General features: G+C 32.8%; 1 protein-coding gene across 1 annotated transcript in view; it reads left to right on the forward strand.

The window, feature by feature from the left end:
- Myc (bHLH transcription factor Myc) overlaps nt 1–9,617 on the forward strand; it is a gene marked incomplete at its 5' end in the record, with an annotated part of 30,778 nt that extends 21,161 nt beyond the window's left edge. Inside the window, 2 exons of the mRNA XM_018454998.1 lie at nt 4,518–5,100; nt 9,563–9,617. Coding sequence (XP_018310500.1) covers nt 4,518–5,100; nt 9,563–9,617 — 638 coding nt within the window. The remainder of the gene's footprint in view (nt 1–4,517; nt 5,101–9,562) is intronic.
- Between the last annotated feature and the right edge of the window lie 11,280 nt (nt 9,618–20,897).

Below are 20,897 nucleotides of genomic sequence, written 5' to 3' on the forward strand. Positions count from 1 at the left end.
GCGTCGACGTACTACTATGGCCTGCTTACGCGGAGAGCACTGACCCCCCCAAGGTCGTTCTTACGCGACTGCACCGTGCACATGTTGCCGCGAATTGACGTTGTCCCTCTCTACCGTCTATCGTCTCCTTCCCCCGTTCTGGCCTCGCGGAGTACTTGATCCCCCGTCACTCTTCCTTCCTCCATCGAGACGCGCGCTGCACCGACATGCTTGCATCGCGACGGACCGCCGACCACTTCTGCAGCCTCCTCGCGATGGCGCGTGTGACACATTCATAAAATACCGATATTCGAAACGAGACAAAGACGAGACGAGTGGGGCGAGAGAGAGAAAGAGAGAGAGGGAGAGAGAATGGGGTCTTACACGAACATATCAACGTAAGAATAGATAGGTTGTGTGTGAGAAGCTTTTAGCAAAGTCAGGTGGATTACTCGAGCACGACGATGCCTTGTAATGTCGTGTGTTTCTTTTATTGTATAATAATGCTGTTTTTATGTAACGTTAATTGTAATTCATTAACTGGTAAACGTATATACGTTATGCTACGCGTACAAATGAGTCAGTAATATGTAATCGATAAATAAGAGTGATTGTACATCCGTAATTTGGAAAGAATTATTAGGCCTGTTCTTTTTAGCTGAACTTTTGCATCAGTTCGTCTTTCTTCCTCTTCTTTCCTCCTGGAGAGAAAAGGAAGAAAGATGAGCTGATGCAAAAGTTCAGCCAAAAAGAACAGGCCTCGTGTCACGATTTAGTGAAATCATACGTATATAGATATCATGGAAAGAACAGTTTCGCTAAAGTATGTAAACATTTAGCTAGATACAGATCTGAAAATAATTTTGTTGAAAACAACTATGTACGACACTCAAGATGTTTACTAGGATGCTACAATTTTTTACAACATTACATCATGCTTGAGCGTTCTAGATAATTATTTTGTCTGTAGCTAACTAAATCTTTATGAAAAGAACGGTTTTGCTGAAATATTAAAAATTTATTTATTTTTTTATAAATTAATTTTTTTATAAATATTTCAGAGCAAAACTATTTCCGTATAGATATAAAAACCGTTCTTTCCATTTATCAGTTATCTCTATGTAGATCGCCGGGAGGAATTGACTTTGCAGCGAGCTAACGTTTCTCAGTTATTTATCGCACGTCCTCGAGAGATCCATAATTAGTACTTCATTTATTGTGGGGAGAAGTCGGTCGACGATTACCGGTTAATGAATTAGTCGTTACGTATAACGTAACTGGCGTTAGAACATCATTCCGTGCGGCATAATCGCGCATTCGCGACGTTCTATTCCGTGTACGTGCGTCACAACGACACAGATACCAATACAAACAAATTCCGCTGCGCCTAGAGTCATGCGATTATTAGCATATATTCTGACGTTCAATTGCACGCGAGACTTCCGCGTTCCCGTCACACGCGAGTCACGCTCTTGCTCGAGCTTCGCTCTCCTCGCTTATCCCACACACACGTACAAACACATACACCCGAACATACGTGACTGTACTAATTAAATATCGCGAATATCGTGGAACGTCGCGAAAAATTGAGGCACTCCTTCGACCGAGATATTCGCATCATAATGTCAGTAAAAAAGGAAAGAGAAAGGGAAAAAGAGCTTTTTAATTTGACTTAGCTTTTGTAGAAACACTAAATAGATAATAGATTACATTATGATATGCGAAAAGAAGCACTTAGTAATTTAATTGAGTAATTAAATAATATTTAAAAAATGACGATACTTTTAAATTATTATATTTACAATATAATATAATTTCTTTCCTTCAACTGTCGACTCTAACTTATCAAGCATTTATCTTTTAAGTAATTCCCGTTAAGTGGCTATGCACCGAGCGATTACCAAGTGTTTATTATTTGATGTCTCATTACGAATCGCGAATAACGCCGGCGATAAGGACGCGTGAGAGTAAATCAAAGCCTCGCCTACTAACTTGGACAGTTATTTATAGACGTTTCGCGCCTTTTCGCGGGCGAGACGACGTGCTGGCCCCGGGCCAGTTTCGGCTCGGATTCATACTCGTATGTCCGAATGCATCAAGCACGTGGAAGCGCCTTGACGCGAAGCCGCTTTCGTGCACGTGCATAGGCGCGCGCGTGCGAGGCTGACAGACGTCTCGCTTTTCTTCCTCGTGCCTAGACGAGTGTCTCCTTCCGCTTGTCCTAGTTTATGAGCCCGGGCTAAAATGTTACGGCACCTATGGAGCGGTGCCAAAAAGGGTACGTATGCACGCTGGAAATTGGGAGCTCTAAATGAATAGAGCGCTGATTGAATTCTTCTTTAAATGGCACAGTTTAATGTGTATTTCTCCGCTAGGTGTATCCACGCGAATGCAATCTCTCGCTCCGATAACAACGAAAAATTGATTCTTAATAACGAACTCTGTAACTACATGAGATTAGTACATACTAGAAGTTGCTATACATGGAATTAGCAAAGTTAAAATATAAGCATATAAAAATATGTAAGCACACACATATATAAATATTTTTAAACAATTAAATACCCAATAATGATGTTGTCATTTAACAGTATGTTTAATGCTTCAATGTAATGTGAGTGATTGAATTTACTGTAAGTTAGAGAAAGTGACAAAAAATTTAATATGATTAAACGTATATTTCGATATAATACTTATTATTAGTGTATTTTCTCTGAAGACCGGTAAACATTGTTATTTGTCAAACTCTCATTATTACACCATAAATGGGAAAGGTGCACGAAGCTGCGTGACGTTTTTGCGTGTATACGGCAGTCTTGCGGCTAACGAAGGACGTAAGATTGTAGCACAAAATTACCGATAAAACTTGACATGGAAGGAGGGGCTTCTCAGTGAGTTCATTAGCCGACGAAAATTATGATACGAAGCACGTGTCGGCGAGATTTTTCCTAATAAACTTTTTGATTGGCAAAAACATCACGATGTCCGCGAGATCAACCGAACTCGCGGATTTTACGACCGAAGAAACGAATTGAGTTTTCGACGCGTGGCAATCGCGACTCGGGAAGCATACAGAAACACTGAGTACATAATAAGTTAATAACGACTTTATTACGCGTTTTATTACGTATGAATCACCTCGAGTACCAAACGAGAGAATTGACTCAATAAAGATAAGATAAACTGCTCGGCGGATGCGAAATGATCGTTACGATGGAATTATACTAGAATTCAGAGATATGGGTTAGAGCTGGGAGAAATAGAGAGGCGAAGTTAATCTCTCTCTCTTACATGCGCGATACGACATCGAACCATATTACGGAAGTGCCCTTGTCGAGAGTGTTCGCGGTTGCATCCATACGAGGAATCCGGACCAACCGGATTTCCATCAATTGTGCCAGGCGCCGAGAATGGCATAGTTTACAGAAACGCCCACGGTTTCGTATGTCATTCAGAACGCCTCCTTCGCCACATGGTCTCAAAAAAACTCGCTGTCAAAGGCTGTCGATTATCCTTCGCTTTTACGACCTGAATTATTGCAGTATTAGTAATTCTAATTTCTTCCTTAAAGGGATTTTTTCTGACGCTTTATAATTTTTTTTCTTGGAAAGATATTATGCTTTATTATGATAATTTACGTAACAGAAGGTTACAATAATTACGAGTTTGTCTGAATATTTTTAAAATTTTTATGTACCTGTAGTTAAATTCTCAGTTAATTTTATATAATTTTTTTCGAGAATATAATTTATAAAACTAAAACACGCTTATATCACAATTATATCGCAAAGAAAATTTGAAGTACAAAATATGTATTTATTTGAAATTATTATTTGGATTACTTTTATTTATATTTATCAATTATTAATTCATTATTTATAATTGTTTGTACAATTTTGTATGTACATTTCGAGCTGAGATATTTATTCCATCACAATTTCGCGACTTATAGCACTTATTCGACCGCGGGAATTTAAATATTAAACAATAAAGAGTATTAAATATTCTTTATATTGTAACTGGCTCGTAGCCCTTCTTTTATTTATTAATTTAAATATTATTTACATATCCGTCAATGTGCGATTTCAGGAGAAAGACTCACTCGATTACATCATATATCGATTATAAAATTTTCTATTCACTTTATATATCATATGTAACAATTGATAATTAATTATATGAATTTCTATTTATCCTTCAGAACGGTTCGATTTTGTGAAGATCCTATTAATACCAATTGCTAAACGTTTTTTTGTAGAAATTTTTCATATTTATACTGCATTCCACGAATTATAAGTTTTAAGCTAATTTTTAAAAATGTTATATTTTTGTATAATGAAGGAATTTATTCGCTTCGTTATACGAATTACGTTACTAATAGTATTATGCATAATGTTGTTAAGTTGTTTATTGCACCACGCGAGCGTGACATTTATGTGTTTAAGCTATTTACGTGATGTATATTATTTAACGTGCAACATAATATCTTTGCGTTCATATCAATGATTTAACAAACGAATCCGTTAATTCTGTTGCAGAAGACGAAGAGGGGGGAATCATTGATGTCGTGTCAGTCAAAACTGGTAAAAAGCAAGTATCGTTCGCAAAGCAGATGACACGCTATAATCTGGAGTTCCAGCGCAAAGAAGAAAACGAAGATTCGAACGAAGACGAGCCCTCAGAGCCTCCTGTCTCTCGCCGGCCTCGTGGTAGACCACCGGGTTCCACAAAACGGAAGGCCAATCGATCTGGTCCCGCTCCAAAACGTGCCCGCATTCAGAACAATGTACATTCAAATTATCAACAGCCTGAACAGCCATCGTGTCAGTATCAAAATTCGATGCGACAGAGCGCCTTAGAGCAAGATTCATCTGAAGATACGAAGAGAAGGCGGTTGCATAACGATATGGAACGACAACGGCGAATATACATGAAGGAATCCTACGAACAGTTAAGAAAGAACGTGCCAGCGATTATGTACAATAACAAAGCGTCGAAGGTGTCTATCCTGAAGCAGGGGGCAACGTATATTAAGTCATTAACCGAAATTGGTAACACTTTAAAAACTAATGTCACACATCTGAGGCAGCAGAATGAGATGCTCAAAAGAAAACTCCAGCAACACTTAAACACTGCAGGCATACGTTAATCTTTTTCTTAGAGAAAATTGAAATTAAAGCGATACTGCGCATCTGTCTGATTCTTTGCGATGCGTACATGACATCGACGCGTAAATTAACCCTGGAATACTATTGTGGGTGAAATTTCACTCAAGTGTCAAATCAAGTTTAGTATAGTTTTGGTTACTAAAATTTTAATAGTATAAAAATTCAATAAGATTGTTTAACATTCAAATTTATTTATTTTTTGTACATAAAAATATAGTGATAGTTATTTTATATTTTGTAATTTGTAAAAACATAAAAAATATAAAAAAAATTTTTATTTATGTGGGTGAATTTTCACCTAGAGTAGTGTTAATGTAAGAAAAATGTGAATAGCATTCCAGGTTTAAATGCGCGAGATCTAAAATCTGTTGTAAATAACTTAAAATTATAAAATCGCGGTAAGTAAGGCAAATTCTCTTTGATATGTATATTTGTTTTGTTACAATGATAAAATTGTCTTGTAACCAATCGGAAATCTTAAATTTTAAAAATTAATATAAAGTCGCCATTATTTATGTATCGATTAACTTTTTTACGTCTTGAAAAAGTCCAGGCAGTCCAAAAAAAGACAGCTTTATATTGATTTTTATGATTTGAGGATCAGATAACGATTTTCCTAGAACGGAAAGAAATTGATTGGTATTGATATTAGGTCTAGCAAATTGATATTAGCGTTTTTTTTTATGAAGAAAATCGGATTGAATTTTCGATTTTTGTATGAATTATATTGTTATCCATCAATGCTCTTCATTTTATTACACCCAAAATGAAGTTGTACAGTCGAGTCTCATCGCGAGATACATTGTGAGATAGGCGAAAACCTTTAGGTTACAAAAGTAAAAAATATGAGAACTAGATAAAAATACATCGAAAATATGATGAATACTTAGTTCTAACTACATCTTTTTAATTGGTTGCGTCCAACAGAAAAAGTTTCCAATTGTTATAAAATTCTTTAATATGATTGGTTTTGCTCTTGCTTACTGGATCTAAATGAACCAATCATGTTAAAAAAATCTTACAATAGTTACTTTTTCCACTGAGTACAACCATTATATCGATAGAATGAAACAAAATGCCAAGCGTAGATGCCCAATAGGCACACGAGTTATTTCTATCTACGTTGCTTGGCTGACTCATTCATCTCACTTTCTTACCGCAACTAACTAAGCTGTGCCCGAAAGCGGTTACTTAACCTTTAGCATAAATCGCTAAAAGAAACCTAAGTGGGGCGTCTTCAAGGTCGAGGAAAGAAGAGACTGTTCTCTTCTCATAAAAATCAGAACGAAAAAGAATGAAAAAAAGAAAAATATCATCAATGGTGTTTAAATCGGGCATTAATTATATACGCAAAGAATGAAGAATAGAGAATACTACTTAAATAGAGAATACTATTTTGAGTATGATATGGATCTAATTGTAAGATCCAAACTTTCATTTGTGGAGAAATGTCTTTTGTTCTTAGAAATAATTTCTTGTTTTTTTCTCACTTTTCTCCCTTTTTTGTACTCTCCTATTTATAAAATGTATGAAAAAAGTAGAACTAAGTCAGTTCGAGTCCAAAACGCATTCTAAGATGAATCGGTCTATATCAATACGTTATTACGTATTAATGTAAAAACTGCTATGATTACTTTTAAAAGAATAAAAAAATTGTTTGAAAAATTAAAAAAAATTGATGAAACAAAATGATTAGTTTAGTTATTTGAATGATTAGATTAGTTATTAGAATAGATTAGATTAGTTATTTGAATGATTTACTGAACACAATTCATACAAAAATTGAAATTCTTTCCGATTTGTACAGATTGATTAATACAATATGATATGACTAAACAAATTTTTAGTCTAATGTTGCGATTACTATTCAGCGATTTGCTTTCGGTTCTTTGCCGACGCTTTTGCGCGACTTGTTAACGAGTTATAATGCATTTTAATCGATTTTTTTGTCAATTTTTTTATCAATTTTTATAATAGTTATATCAATTTTTGCATTAATGGATTTTTCGTTTTAGAAAAAAGTGCAGATAAAAGTCTTACGTAAGAATGTATGCGACCCCCTCCCTCCCCCTATGTGAGCATTCGTAAAAATTTGAATATATGCGACTCCCTCCCTCCCCCAATTATGCTTACGTATATATGGACAGCCTCTTATCTGTTTGAAATTAATTCCATCGTATTTCGCAAACTATTTTAAAAATTGATGAAAATTTGACCGCAAAATTGAACAAAATTGACAAAAAATTGATTAGTTAATTGAATATTAGAATAACGATTATTAAAATAACAATTGGCTATTAGAATAATGATTGTCAGAATATAAATCAACAAAAATCGAAAATTCATCATTTTTATGATTGAATTGATAGAAGAATTTTTCATGGTTGCGGCCAATGAAAAGAGTAATATGATCGGTATTCAGATTATCTCCGACTAGCTCGATCGAAGATATCTTTTTCGGTATTTCGTTTCTAACATCGCGTCTTTTCAACGATTCGCTTTCCGCCTCTTGCTGTCGCGCTTTCGCACAACTCGTTGACGCCGACGAGTCATCGGGGAAAGTATTTTAATTTCCATCGCGTAGATAAAGCGAATTATTCAAGCAGTCGGAGAAGACCTTATCACGTTATTGTTCAACAACCTGACTACCGGTTCCCAACCGGTTCATCTTAGGGCACACTTTGGACTCGGATTGTCTCGATTTTAACTGCTTTTTGCACATTTTTATAAATAGGAGAGTAGAAAAAAGAGAGAACAACACGCGTGCCTCGATTGTCAACAATTACCAGTTCTTATCTTAAACTTAAATAAAAAAAGAGGGCGGGAAAAAGTCATGCGAGTTCTCGCGCAGAAAGAGAGAGTTGTCTTTCACGCTCTCAAATATCGACACGCTGAATATCGATACGCGAGAACTCGGGCGTACTTCATTCGCGGGACATTACAATTGTCTGATTATCCCCATTAATTATACGAGAGTTAGCATACGCTCAATTTGCAGAAATTCAATTCGAAATTAATGTGCGGGTAAGGCCATTTTCAAATAGCGAAAAGTGTTTCCTTTAATAGAGAGAGTTATTTCCAGAATAGTGAACACACTTCTCCATCATTAAAAGTTTGGATCTCAGGTCTTTACTGTACTCAAAATAGTGTTGTCTATTTAAGCTCACTCTATGTATATAATTAGTGCCCAATTTGAACAGCACTGATGCTTTTTCTTCTTTTAACTTTTTTTTGCAATTTTCCTATGGAAAGAGATGCTTTCCTGAGCGAGAAGTTTCCTTGACTCTGAAAACGTCCTATTCAGATTTATTTCAGCGATTTATGCTAAAGATTGTGGCCGTTTTTAGACACAACTTGGTTGTAATAAGTAGGAGAGCGAAATGATGAGTCAGCCAAACTATCTAGGTAGAAACAGCTTGTATGCGCATCAGGCATCTACGCGTGGCACACTTTGCTTTGTTGTTATTCTGTTGATATAATTAAAACGCTGTACATAGATAAATATCGAACAATAAGATAACGATAAAGAAAAAAAACGGTCGCTTAATACGGATATACATCTATGAACGCTAAATGAACAGTGAATTCGGACATTTGTTGTTGTCATTCAGCAGATGTATACGCCAAAGCAAACGCGAATCGAGCTCGGTTCCCTCATGAGGCGGTACATTAAAGACAATTCGTGCGCGATTTGTGCGCAACGTGCAAAAGAAGTAAGTGACGTGTTCGCTTCTTGAACCGATAATTTTTTTCATGATAATTCTTTCCAATGCTGGTGTTCGATGTTACCGAGAAAAAGAATGAACCATCTGCGAACACGAATGCGAATGATGTCTGAATGATCGCTGTTCGTTCGGTGTTCATAGATGTATATCAAGTTTTGTTGTACAGATTCTAAGCGACAGGATATAAACCACGCGTAGAACTATATCTTCGGCGGCTCTCATTTTTATTATAATTATAATTAAATATTAGTTATATTTTCTATATATTTTTTTTATTTTTCAAATTTCAATTAATCGTATCATCTTGATTAGACTCCTCGTCCATCTGCCTCGTGCCTATTTTTCACTTTTGCACTCGAAATTTAGTTTTTTTCTCTTGCCATATTTCGAGACCGACTATGGCTTAGGGCTTACATCGCGTTTTCTATTGGGTATAATAAAATGAACTAAATCCCACGGATTATTCATTTTTTTTTCGATTGATGAAGTAGGAAACAGGCGTAATTGTAGGATCGATCAATTTTTTTATAACATGGTTCGATCCAGTACAGAAATTTCATTTTAGTGACGCCTTTAGTAATATTACAGTTCCATTTTTTATATTTTTAATTAGTTAATCGTTTTGTTTTTGTAAACTTAAGTAGAACATTTTCATTAGCTATTTTCCGTATCTCGCATAATGAATACGTTTTTAAAACATAAGTTTCTATATATTAATATAATAGGTAGATTTAGGCATCACTAATTGAATATATTTATATACATGCGCATATTGGAAATATATTCACAACAAAATATTAAATGCTTTAACAGCAAATGATATCAATTATCAATAATATTATGTAAATATTACATCAGTAATATTGTAATATCATTGTTGTCGGCTTTAGTTCACTATAACATCGCGCGTCGCCGGCACTTTTTAAATCAAGATGGCTATATTACGCGATCATACGATGGTTAGCCTTTGCACGATTTATATAAAAGAGATGAGATGCGATATAGAGCAACGATACAATGCACATATTACACATAAGCACATACATATACACACAACATCGTATACTATACATAGTTATGCACATGAAATACAAAAATATAACATACGTGTATATATATATATATACATACACATATATGTATACATGTATGTATACATAAAATTATTCTTAAATTTTTTAATATAATTTTATATAAATGAGTAATAACATGCAAATACAATATGCATAATTATGTATGTTACACTGAGAAAAATGGTCTGGTTGAATTAAATAGTAATTCTAGTGGAAAATGGACGAATCAGAATTTTCTAGTTAAATTTATTAGAATTCCAGTTGAAATAACCGGATTGATATAATTCTGATTGATATAATTATTCTCTGGTAAAAATAAGAATTCTAGTAGATTTTACCAGAAATATTATATCAGAATTCCGGTTATCTCAATTAGAATTCTAATAAATTTAACCAGAAAATTCTGATTTGTCTATTTTCAACCAGAAATTTTTTTCAGTGTATATAAACGATGGATTGATTAATCGAAGACGCGACCGTAGTGTTTTCGAATAAAGATTTTTTATACTGCTATACAGATATAAGAAAGCAAGAAAAAGAAACACAAAGCAACAAAAAGAAACATAATGTGTTCATTACATTTATAGGTAACAGTATTCGTTTGTATGGATATTTTTTACGATAGAAAAATGGAAGATGAACGCGAAAGTGAGAGCCTTTCGAGAAAAATATACACACCAAACTCTTTACACACTTAACACATTGTACAATAGTTATTGTACACAGCGGACATACACACGACACGCAAACGGATACAGTTGAATAGAAACTATTATTTGACGACACGGAATATTTTTAATTGCACGTTTAATATATATATTTATAAGTACACACATGAAACATAATAATACAGTTTGCAACGTAGTAATGCAGTTCGGAACACGGGCGACCATAATAGTTTTCCGATGGCGCGGGCGGAAGAAACATACACATTATTAAAGACCGCGAGAGAGATTCTTAAAAAAAAATTAAAATATATTTATACTGTATACATATATGTTACGGGCGAAGTCCGCAAGTCGGTAAGGTCAATGTCGATATTTTGCCTGTAAGATATACACATACAAAGTATTTCGGAAATCGGGGTACAATCGGAAAGGAATAATTCCTTGTATAAAAGAAGGGGTGAATAAATCAGATTGTGGCTAATAATATGTTTAACAAATATTCAAATTTGAAACAGAACTCTACGAAAAAATTTTATTCTATAGTTTCGACTACTTACATAAGAAATTATCTCTTTTCCGGTTATACGATTTCCGAAACACTGCATACATGTATATATATATATATACATTTTTTTTCAATCAGAGTATCAAAATGCTAAATCTGTCTACACTGAATTATGATTTAAAATATATACACTTCTCTACTTTTTATATTTCGAACATCGCTTCATGTCGCTTATCTCGCGAAAAACTCGAAGAATGAGATTAATGATGAGACTTTCCTGCAAAGAAAAATTGTGCAAAGACAATTTCCTTATGTCGTTAATATGACGAACTATAAATGGAAAGTGAATTCTCTGAAGTCTCTTTGAATTCTCTTTTTAATGAATGACTCCAGGCGCGAATAATTTTTTTTCAACCCGACTTCTCGCGATTCAAGAACGATTCTTCGCTGACAGCGCGCGCGCGCACTATAGATTATAAGATTAACGAAAGGAAACTCGACGATGTACCTCGCAGTTAATAAAATTCCGTTCTCGACGGAGACGGAAGCCTTCTCTCGCGTGAATCCTTGCTTTGTCATATTTTTTGCTTGCACGTGTATCCGACCTGTGAGTTCTCTGAAACGTGCCAAATAATATCAATTTAGTGTTTATAATAGACTGAAGTCGGCTGTTCAGCCGTAGTTATATTTAGTGCAAATAATTAATTGGTTGACATTACATCGAAAGTCGATGACCTTAAATTAAAAGAATATTATATTTCAAATTTTCCTTATATTGTTTTTTTTTAATTAGCTACAGCTTTCTAGGTCTTCTCTCGGTAAAGATCTTTATTGAAAATTGCTTAAAGAGAAAGGAAAAGCAGATTGAGAAAAAGTCATTGATCAATGAATCGCGATGTTGTGTTTTTTCTCTCCTCTGTAGTCTTTTTATCCTTCTCTTATCTCAAAGAATTTTTCATTCTCTTTGATGTGTTCGAGACGACAATTCAGAAATTGAATCTAACTGTAGAAATTTCGCGAAAAACAAAGAGATCATATTCTCTTTTCATTTTTATACGTAAAGTGAAGTGATTGAAATGTATATAAGAATTTTGAAATAATTTTTAAGAAGTAGAAATAGTTAATTAAAATTAACTAAATTATATAGACGTAGACGTTTAGATTAGATAAGTAATTAGGTTTGTATAAACATGCGCATAAAATAAATGCAAGATCTCTTTTAATTGTCGTCTCGAATTCACGATTCTTTTTCACATAAAAATGTGGCATGTTTATAAATTTCGAGCAAATTGTGTTTCGTTAATGTCATAAATGACATAGCAAATGATGTAGCAGAAAACTATAAGCTGTCGACACGCTTTGCAATTAATTTTGTATTGGCCATTAAAAATTGCGCGAAAGGAACAAATATCGTAGCTTTCGCCAACAAAATAGATTACAGTACAAACTTTGCTCGCGTATATCTTTTTCTTTTGCAAAGTCTCGAATTTATATCTTCATATAGCTAAGTTTTGTTACTATACATTGTTTTTTTCGTACATGAATAAGAAGTTATTAAGGACAGTATTGTTTCTGCTACTCTATAAATTCATAATCTTACAAATTGCTCGCAATCAGATTTTTCGAAACCTACATCTCGCGTCCGTCACGAAGAGTACACACGTACCTGCTAGTTACAGTTTAGAAATTTAAAATTAATAATAATAGTTACAATAAAACTCTAAAGAATAGTTTTTTGTAATCGACTTATGTCGGTCTAGCTTTAACTTATAATTAAACAAAACAAGGGGGCACGCATTATTATTAAAAATGACAAACTTGGCACACGAGCCTCTCTCCTTGTCACATAAACTTTCGATGAATTCCTTTTTGTCAACATACGATCTTTGTGAGGTCAGAAATTTATGTTTTCTTTCTTCACTTTCGTCGTATCCTTATTTTCTTCATACCAGAGTGAAGAGTGAGGCTCGGTATGTCTATATTTCACGAACTATATATGTTATACAGAATATTTCATTTCGGATTTAAAGAATATCTCCCGACGATCGTAGATCGCAGGAAGAGGAGTTTAATTTCGAAAACATAATAGAATTTTTTTATATTGATATTACTTAATATAATTTGTTTTTCTCTGATTTTTTAAGGTTTTTAAATATACACTCTGAAATGAAATATTTTGTACATGTATGTATTGCCTACTCTTCGTCGGGCTCTCCATAGTTATTATTCGTTGCAAACGGTTCGTATCCCGAGTTTTTGCTAGACTTCAATCGACGATGTTTAAGAAATGAAATAGTAACTTGTGAAGAGAGAGAGTCTCTCTCGCAGATGTGAGCGAGATTTAAATTTGCCAACTACAATTAAATAATACGTACCTAGGTACCTCCCACGTGTACCTAACGATTGTTTACACAGAGTTTTATATATGTATGAGAAAAAAAGCTCGATGTAACATAGTTTATATAACATATTATATTTGTATAGCCTTGAAGTTTAAGCGAAACTGCGGAAATGATAAAGAAAGTAGTGAAGAAAATGAGAGGGTCTTGACAGGAGTAGGATAGAGAGTGAGAATTAAAAGAACGAAGTATATTTTATGTAACTTAGATTTTTTATCCAGAGAGCAAGGAAAGATATTTTTTATTTATCCTCTTTATTTTTATATACAACGTCGCTATTATAACGAAACTAATCTCTCGTCCTATATAATAATAATTAATCGGACGAGAGATTTGTAATGGCGATCGAAGTAGATACTGTTACGCGAGTTGATAAAGTACTTCTGGCGCAATAGCAGAGAGGTGAATAAGAAATTTATCAGATTATATAGCTAAGTTTACATAAAAGAAAATAGGAAAAATCATAATAGACGTTAATCATAATTGTACATACGTAATTATGTATATGTACATAATTATATGTGTATATACATAATTATATGTGTATAAAATTATATATATACTATAAAATCACATACAGAAGTTCATATTAACATTAAACTGCGATATATATATTATATACAGATAGAATCTCTTATTTTTGCAAGAAAATCAGTTTCAGAAAAGGAAAAAAATGACAAGACGTGTTCGTTGATGGTCATAACGAAGAAGGACGCACTGTCGTTTCGCTTATTGTTCACGCTTTTGTATTTTTTCGTGACAGCGTGTTTCTTCGTCGCGACGATGAACGAGCATTACAGAAACTTAGCTACTTTAATAGGAAGATCGCTTCGTCTAAGCTCCGCTCTCAATATTTTCAAAAAATTGGTGCTTCGGGTTTTTGAGCGAGGATTGAGCGAGGATGTAATGAAAATATTCAATATTATCGGGCTAATATTCAATATTTTCTAATTTTAGATTTACATTTTTATATAGTGATGTTTTTGTGATTTCGTTAGATAATCAATTGTGAATTATATTATTTAGAAGATGAAATTTAAAAATGCGAGAGAGAAAAGTAGGGAATTTTCGAAGTGTTTCTTTTGTATCGGTTTTAAGTTCGACTATATTGCATATATATATGTAAATATTATGTTGGAACTGTCGGCCCTGTATTATTAACGACGATATTATTTGCGAATATTGTTTCACGATTGCGTGCGTAAGTTCAGAATATCATGCGGAGAGAGACGAAGCAACAACGCGCTCCGAGTTCATTGTACCTCGAAGATTGTTGAATTATATACAAATAAATAAAAAAACGACAGAGACGAGCTTCTCAATGACGATTTCCTATTTCGAATTCCCTTCCATTCCTAATAGGACCGTCACCGAGTCGCTACGGCAGCCTAAAAATAAACCTCGTACATTATAATACCTATATGTATAGATATTTATATACTATAATGAAGTGGAGTCAAGGCACATTTACAAACTATAAAAAAATATATATATATTGTACAATAGATAAAATGAAACACAGAGTAATATTTATACCAGAGGTTAATAGCATAAAAAGAATTACTTTAGGAATAATATTTATACTTCTATATATTTACTATTTGCATATATGTGTATATAATGTATATGTATAAACACATATATGTATATATACACATAAAATAGCCTTAAAACAGGCAATTTATAGTTGCCTCCGCGCGTCTCTTTTTTATACGAGAATCGTATGTAAAAAGAACTTGTCTGTATATTTCTGTTTGAATAACATTTTTTTTTGTTAATTTCGAAAAGTATCGGGGACAAAATGTAATTCTTTTTGTGTTGTACTTAAAATATCCAAAAGGAGGCTCGTCCTTCCATCATCCGGCAAATCAGGAAGGATGATTATAAGCATGATTGAGCAAAGATTGAAATGTTCCAAATGACTAACAAAAAGTAGACTGTCGATGGTTGGACGAACCCATCGATTAAATCCTTTGACATTGTATGACAGCTAAGTTGTTAGTTAAATGGCAAACTTGCAATGAGAGCAATATTTGCGTTGCAGATTTTGTTACTAGAAATGTAGTGAGTAACGATAATGTTTATTTTTCATTCTTAAGAAAAGGGTCAGACAAGTTCCTTGACATTTATATTTTGAATTACTTTATGAGAATACAATATAGCATTTAATTTTATCGTGTTTTTTCTTTCCCTCTTCATCGTATCTATCCTTCCTATAAATCCATTTATTCAATCAGTATCAAACACCGAAATGCTATGAAAAACTATTTTAAAAGAAAATATATAGGATGAACCTCGAGTCAATCAAACTTAAGATTTGCTTAAAAATAAAACTTTATTCCGTAAAGTAATAAAATATATTTTATTTATTATAGATTATAACTTACAATTTCTAAAAAAAATATTGCCAAAAGAATAATCTCACTCTATTGTCAAATCAATATAATTTAGGGAAGCGATATACATGTTTAAAAGAGATAATAGTAAGTAAGACTAGATCGATATATGAATAAAACTTTGGAAAGAGGACTTGCGAAAAGATGACTGGCCGTGTACCAAAACCTCCCTCTTAAGCTGTGCAGATAATAGAGGAGATTTTTACTACTTTCAATGGGTATACAATTCATTATGCTATTATTTATGATACACATCGAATCCCACTCTCCAGATTTGGTTCATCGAGTCTAGGAAGATTTTCCTCCTCTTAAAAAAATATGAATAAAACAAGTAAGTAGAAAATGCTCACATATATATGTTAATAGATGGTCAAAGTTAGAACTTGGTGCCTAATAATGTATTTTTATATGAATTTTAAATATATATTTTCGGGTTCTAGATACTACATTGTCAGACTTGAAACGTAACTTTAAAAGATTTCAAATTAATAACTAAATTAAAATCTTCGGTAGATCGATATCTCTAAAACATCTTTAAAAGTGATACAACTAAAAAAATTAAGTTTCCAGAAAATGAGAAAAATTATTTTTTAACTTGACAAAAAATTGACTAATTAAATAATTTACTGAAAATGTATTTCATGATTAAATGTCATTTTTATCGTTTTTATTTTATAAACTTCAAAAAATTACCCTCTCTGAGTTGTGATGATTTTGATGATTTTTTTGAAGTTAAAATAATTTACTTTTGATGACTGATAGGATAATGTTTACGTATATTATTTATAGTAACTTTGTAATAATTCGTTTATAATAATTAAAAAAAATCACTTTTTTAGTTGTGTCATTTCTGAAGTAAGAGAGAGCGATAGTTTGAAATCTATAAAGTATCAAAATGGAACATAGAGCACACAGAATTAATTAAACTTTCAATGTACACTGAACTCTTAATTTAAAGTGACAATTACTAAAATGAGACAACTTATTATTCATCACACTTCGTCGCACTAATTGTAAGTTCCATTATGTGACATTCGCGCTGCACCTTCTACAGATCGCACTGTGTTTCATTACATCAAATTTGCATGGCAACGGGGCTTACATTGACGCATTACATTAAACAACAAAAATCGAAACGCCAATGTTCACCTCACCTCGTTCGTCATCGCATCCGCGTTGCGTTGCATTAGGTAGATACACGCGCATTGCATTCGCATCACGTTTTCCGTTACGTCGGCATTACGACTTATGCTGCGCGTTGGATTACATCGGGGCTGCATTACATGCCGGCGGTCATATTCGTGTTACACTGACATTAATTCGCGTTCTTATTAATCACCAATTTAATGCGAGTACGAGGTTGCGTCGGGTGTAAACTTCTTGCATAGACGTTTGTGCAATATCGTACACCGAGAGAAATATGTTTGGTATTTGTGACTATAATTATATGATAAAATAATTATGATTAGGCGCCCCCTTTTATAGTTATTACTGTTGCATGAACGAGGAAAGAACGATTTTATTAATCCATTAAGAACCGCTGATCGATTTTTCGACCAAAAAAATAGGTCAACTTTGGGATGCGAAATTTTTGGCAAGTAGGCTCCTTAAGGACATAGTAGCTTGCCATTAAAAGGATTTTAAATTTTGAGAAAAAAAATTTGTCTTGGTCCTTAATAGGTTAAAGCATCTAAAAATTTAGCTAGGCACACATCCGAAAATAATTTTATTGAACTATCAAAATATTTACGTAGTAATCTCAAACATAACGAGTAGTGTTAAAAAATTTTAACGTTCTGTTAATCAGTTTGAGCGTCCTATATAAATATTTTGATGGTCTAACAAAATTATTTTCAAATCTGCATCTAGCAAAATTTTTTAGATACTTCTGCAAGGGCTATTAATCTTTTTACTTGCGAATATACCGCGTTTTGTATACGTTCCACTTTTCTTTTGCCAACTGCAAACTGCCGTCAAATTTGTTTATGCCGCGTGATTATACACTTTATGTCCGTTGTACAACGAACGATGCAAAAATTATGCTATAATCAGTATGATAATTCAATTGTCGTCATTGTCATAGAGAATACAATAACATGGCACAGAAAAAGTTTAGTTCATCGAGATGTTTAATTATCTGTCGCCGATCGTAAATACTTCCGCTTGAATATTTCACTGCACTGTAATTATGACGCACTGTTTGCGAATATGTTTTACTACTTAAATAGAAATACGTGCACGCCCTCGTAAAATCTAAACTTTGTATGAAACTCTTGATTTTGCGCCAAGAAATATTGAATGCGCCATTAGAAGAATTAAATGCCAACGGGGATTTAACAATTACTTTTATTAAAAGTGATCATTTAATTTAACAATCGCTATCGATACAGGAATATAATTTGCACAAATGCGTAAATACTATATAATTATTATTACTTTTATAATAGAAGACAATCTAAAAAACATATGTATATAAAAGTTTTTGGGAAAAGGATTATTTGATACATTAATAATTTTGACATATACATAACGTAGCCTTTAAACTATATTTTAATTGTTTATTATTTGCAATTAGTGAAAATTAACGGAAAAATGCTGTCATAAAATGTAGGTACCTTTGTCAATAGGCTTCGCACATGATTTACCGATGCTTAATTAACGCAACCGTTTAATGGATTGAAAACGTTGTGTCATATAGAACAAATGCTACCTTACATTTGAATATTTTATCTCTCATACACACGCACAGTGATGTATTGTGTTATATTATACACACATATAATGAGTATTCATTACATATTATACATTAATTCTACATTGTGACATCACTTGCTGATGTGAAATTTAATAAAGCGATTAAAATTACATTATTATGCTTCACGTTATTTGCAAATGATCATTTATGAAAGAGACATAGAATTATAAAAGAGAATATGTTAAAAAGTTAAAAAGTTAAACGAAAAAAATGTTTAAAAATTGCGTTAATTTCTGCTAATTTAAGACAATAAAAAGATTCGAATGAAGTTAATTTATTATACTAAATTATTCGCTAAAAATATTCTTGCACTGTCAGTAATTTATCTATCATTATCATTTCAAAGCATGAATGACCATTCGAGCATCGTAACATGAAAAATGTATACTGATAATACACTAACATTATTTACGCTGGCATTTCGATACTAAGAGCTTCTTACACACTTGCACTATTCATCGTTTGATGGAAATGAATATCATTGGCGCCATTGATATTTCCGCGAAATGTAGGCTTTCGAATGGTGCAATCATTTAACTTGGGGATGACGTTCATTGCATTCGACGCACGTGTCGGGATGCGCACACATGTATTGCACCACACACGGATGTATCCAGTTGTTTGCATCATTTCGCACGTGATTCCGCTTATGTTGGTTTCAAACGTAATCATACGAACGCATATAGAACGATAAATATCGCTTTGTTTAGCGAATTTATTACGAATAATGAGAAGAATTCTCATGCGAGCAGAATGACAAACTTCTCTATCACAATGTGAATGATACATTTTTACACCAACATATCAATTTTTCCAAAATGTTCGAACAAACAACAGCTTCAATAACTTTAATATTTTAAGTATTGATGTGTAAATAGATAATAAAATTCTCATTTGTCTTAAGTTGAGGTAAATTTTTTAATCAAATCTTTCTTTAATCATTTTATTTACTATTCAAAATACAATATTTAAATGCAAACTTTGAATTGAAAAGATTAGACGCTCGATGAAATTTTTCTTAAAAACAATTTTTTTAATTGAGAGAAAGAATAAAAAGAATAATTAAGAACAGATTTAAAAAAGCGATACTGTACAGCGCACATGTCTTGTATATAAATGTTTACAAAAATGTAATACTAGCTAATTGATTATTGAAATAGCTCAGTGTCTCGTAGATGTTGATATTTATAGCTTGAAATAGTACACGCCAAAAGCCAAAGTGAAGAATCGATGCTAGTGATTATATTTAGAATTTTATTAACTTAGGTCATGTCCACGAATTCATATATTCGAAAGCTTCAGATTAGAATAATAGAGACTGACAATTTATCCGAAATTGTACTATATTATTGAGTATATATACTAGGTGCTGTAAATGTTATGTATATTAAATTGCATCGTTAATGTATATTAAATTGCATCAGCTTTTGGATCAAGTGGTGCGCGCAATTTGTATGTCGGTTCGCAGCGGTTTCGCGAAGTTTGTTCATTGTCGCATATATTATTCAATATTTCGATACTAATAAGTATTTCTTACGTAAATCTTAATTTTATTTTATCAAACTCAAATAATATCACGAAACGCCTCCAAGATTTAACTGTTTATTGAGTCACGAACAGATGCTATTTGCATAAATGGTTGCGTCATCGTAATGTGTCTGCCACGAAAAGTTGTACTATATGAATAATTCGAGTAATAGATATATGCGGAAAGTTTACGTAAGCTGTGGACTCATTGTTTCAATACCTTTACAAAAATATAATGCTAGCTAATTGATTATTGAAAGACAATAATCAATTAGTTATTTGGAATATTAAAAGCATTGAACAATAGTGCTTTCATTCAATACTTAAAATATATATATAATTAATTACTGTCTTTCAGTATTAAATTGGCCAGTTAGATTTCTGTAAGGCTGCAGTTAGAGAACACAACTGGACACAAAGTTTTAGTAAGACTTTTTCGCAAATATATATCGAGATTTTATTTTTGAATATATTATACCTAATTATTAAAATATCTTCTACACATAAAAATTTTCTTTAACAGGTAAATAAATTTCACTTCTTATTCTTTATATAAGTTGTGTTTCTATTTTTCTAATTATAAGTTGATTAACGAATGCTGACAATTACTTACGTAAGATTCTAAAAGATATTTTAAAGACGTCTTTTATAACATGTCATTAAAAGTTCTTTAAAAAACGCTTTAAAGACATCTTCAAGGCT

The sequence above is a fragment of the Mycetomoellerius zeteki genome, unplaced genomic scaffold, assembly GCF_001594055.1.
Source record: "Mycetomoellerius zeteki isolate Tzet28-1 unplaced genomic scaffold, Tzet1.0 scaffold113, whole genome shotgun sequence".
NCBI lineage: Eukaryota > Metazoa > Arthropoda > Insecta > Hymenoptera > Formicidae > Mycetomoellerius > Mycetomoellerius zeteki.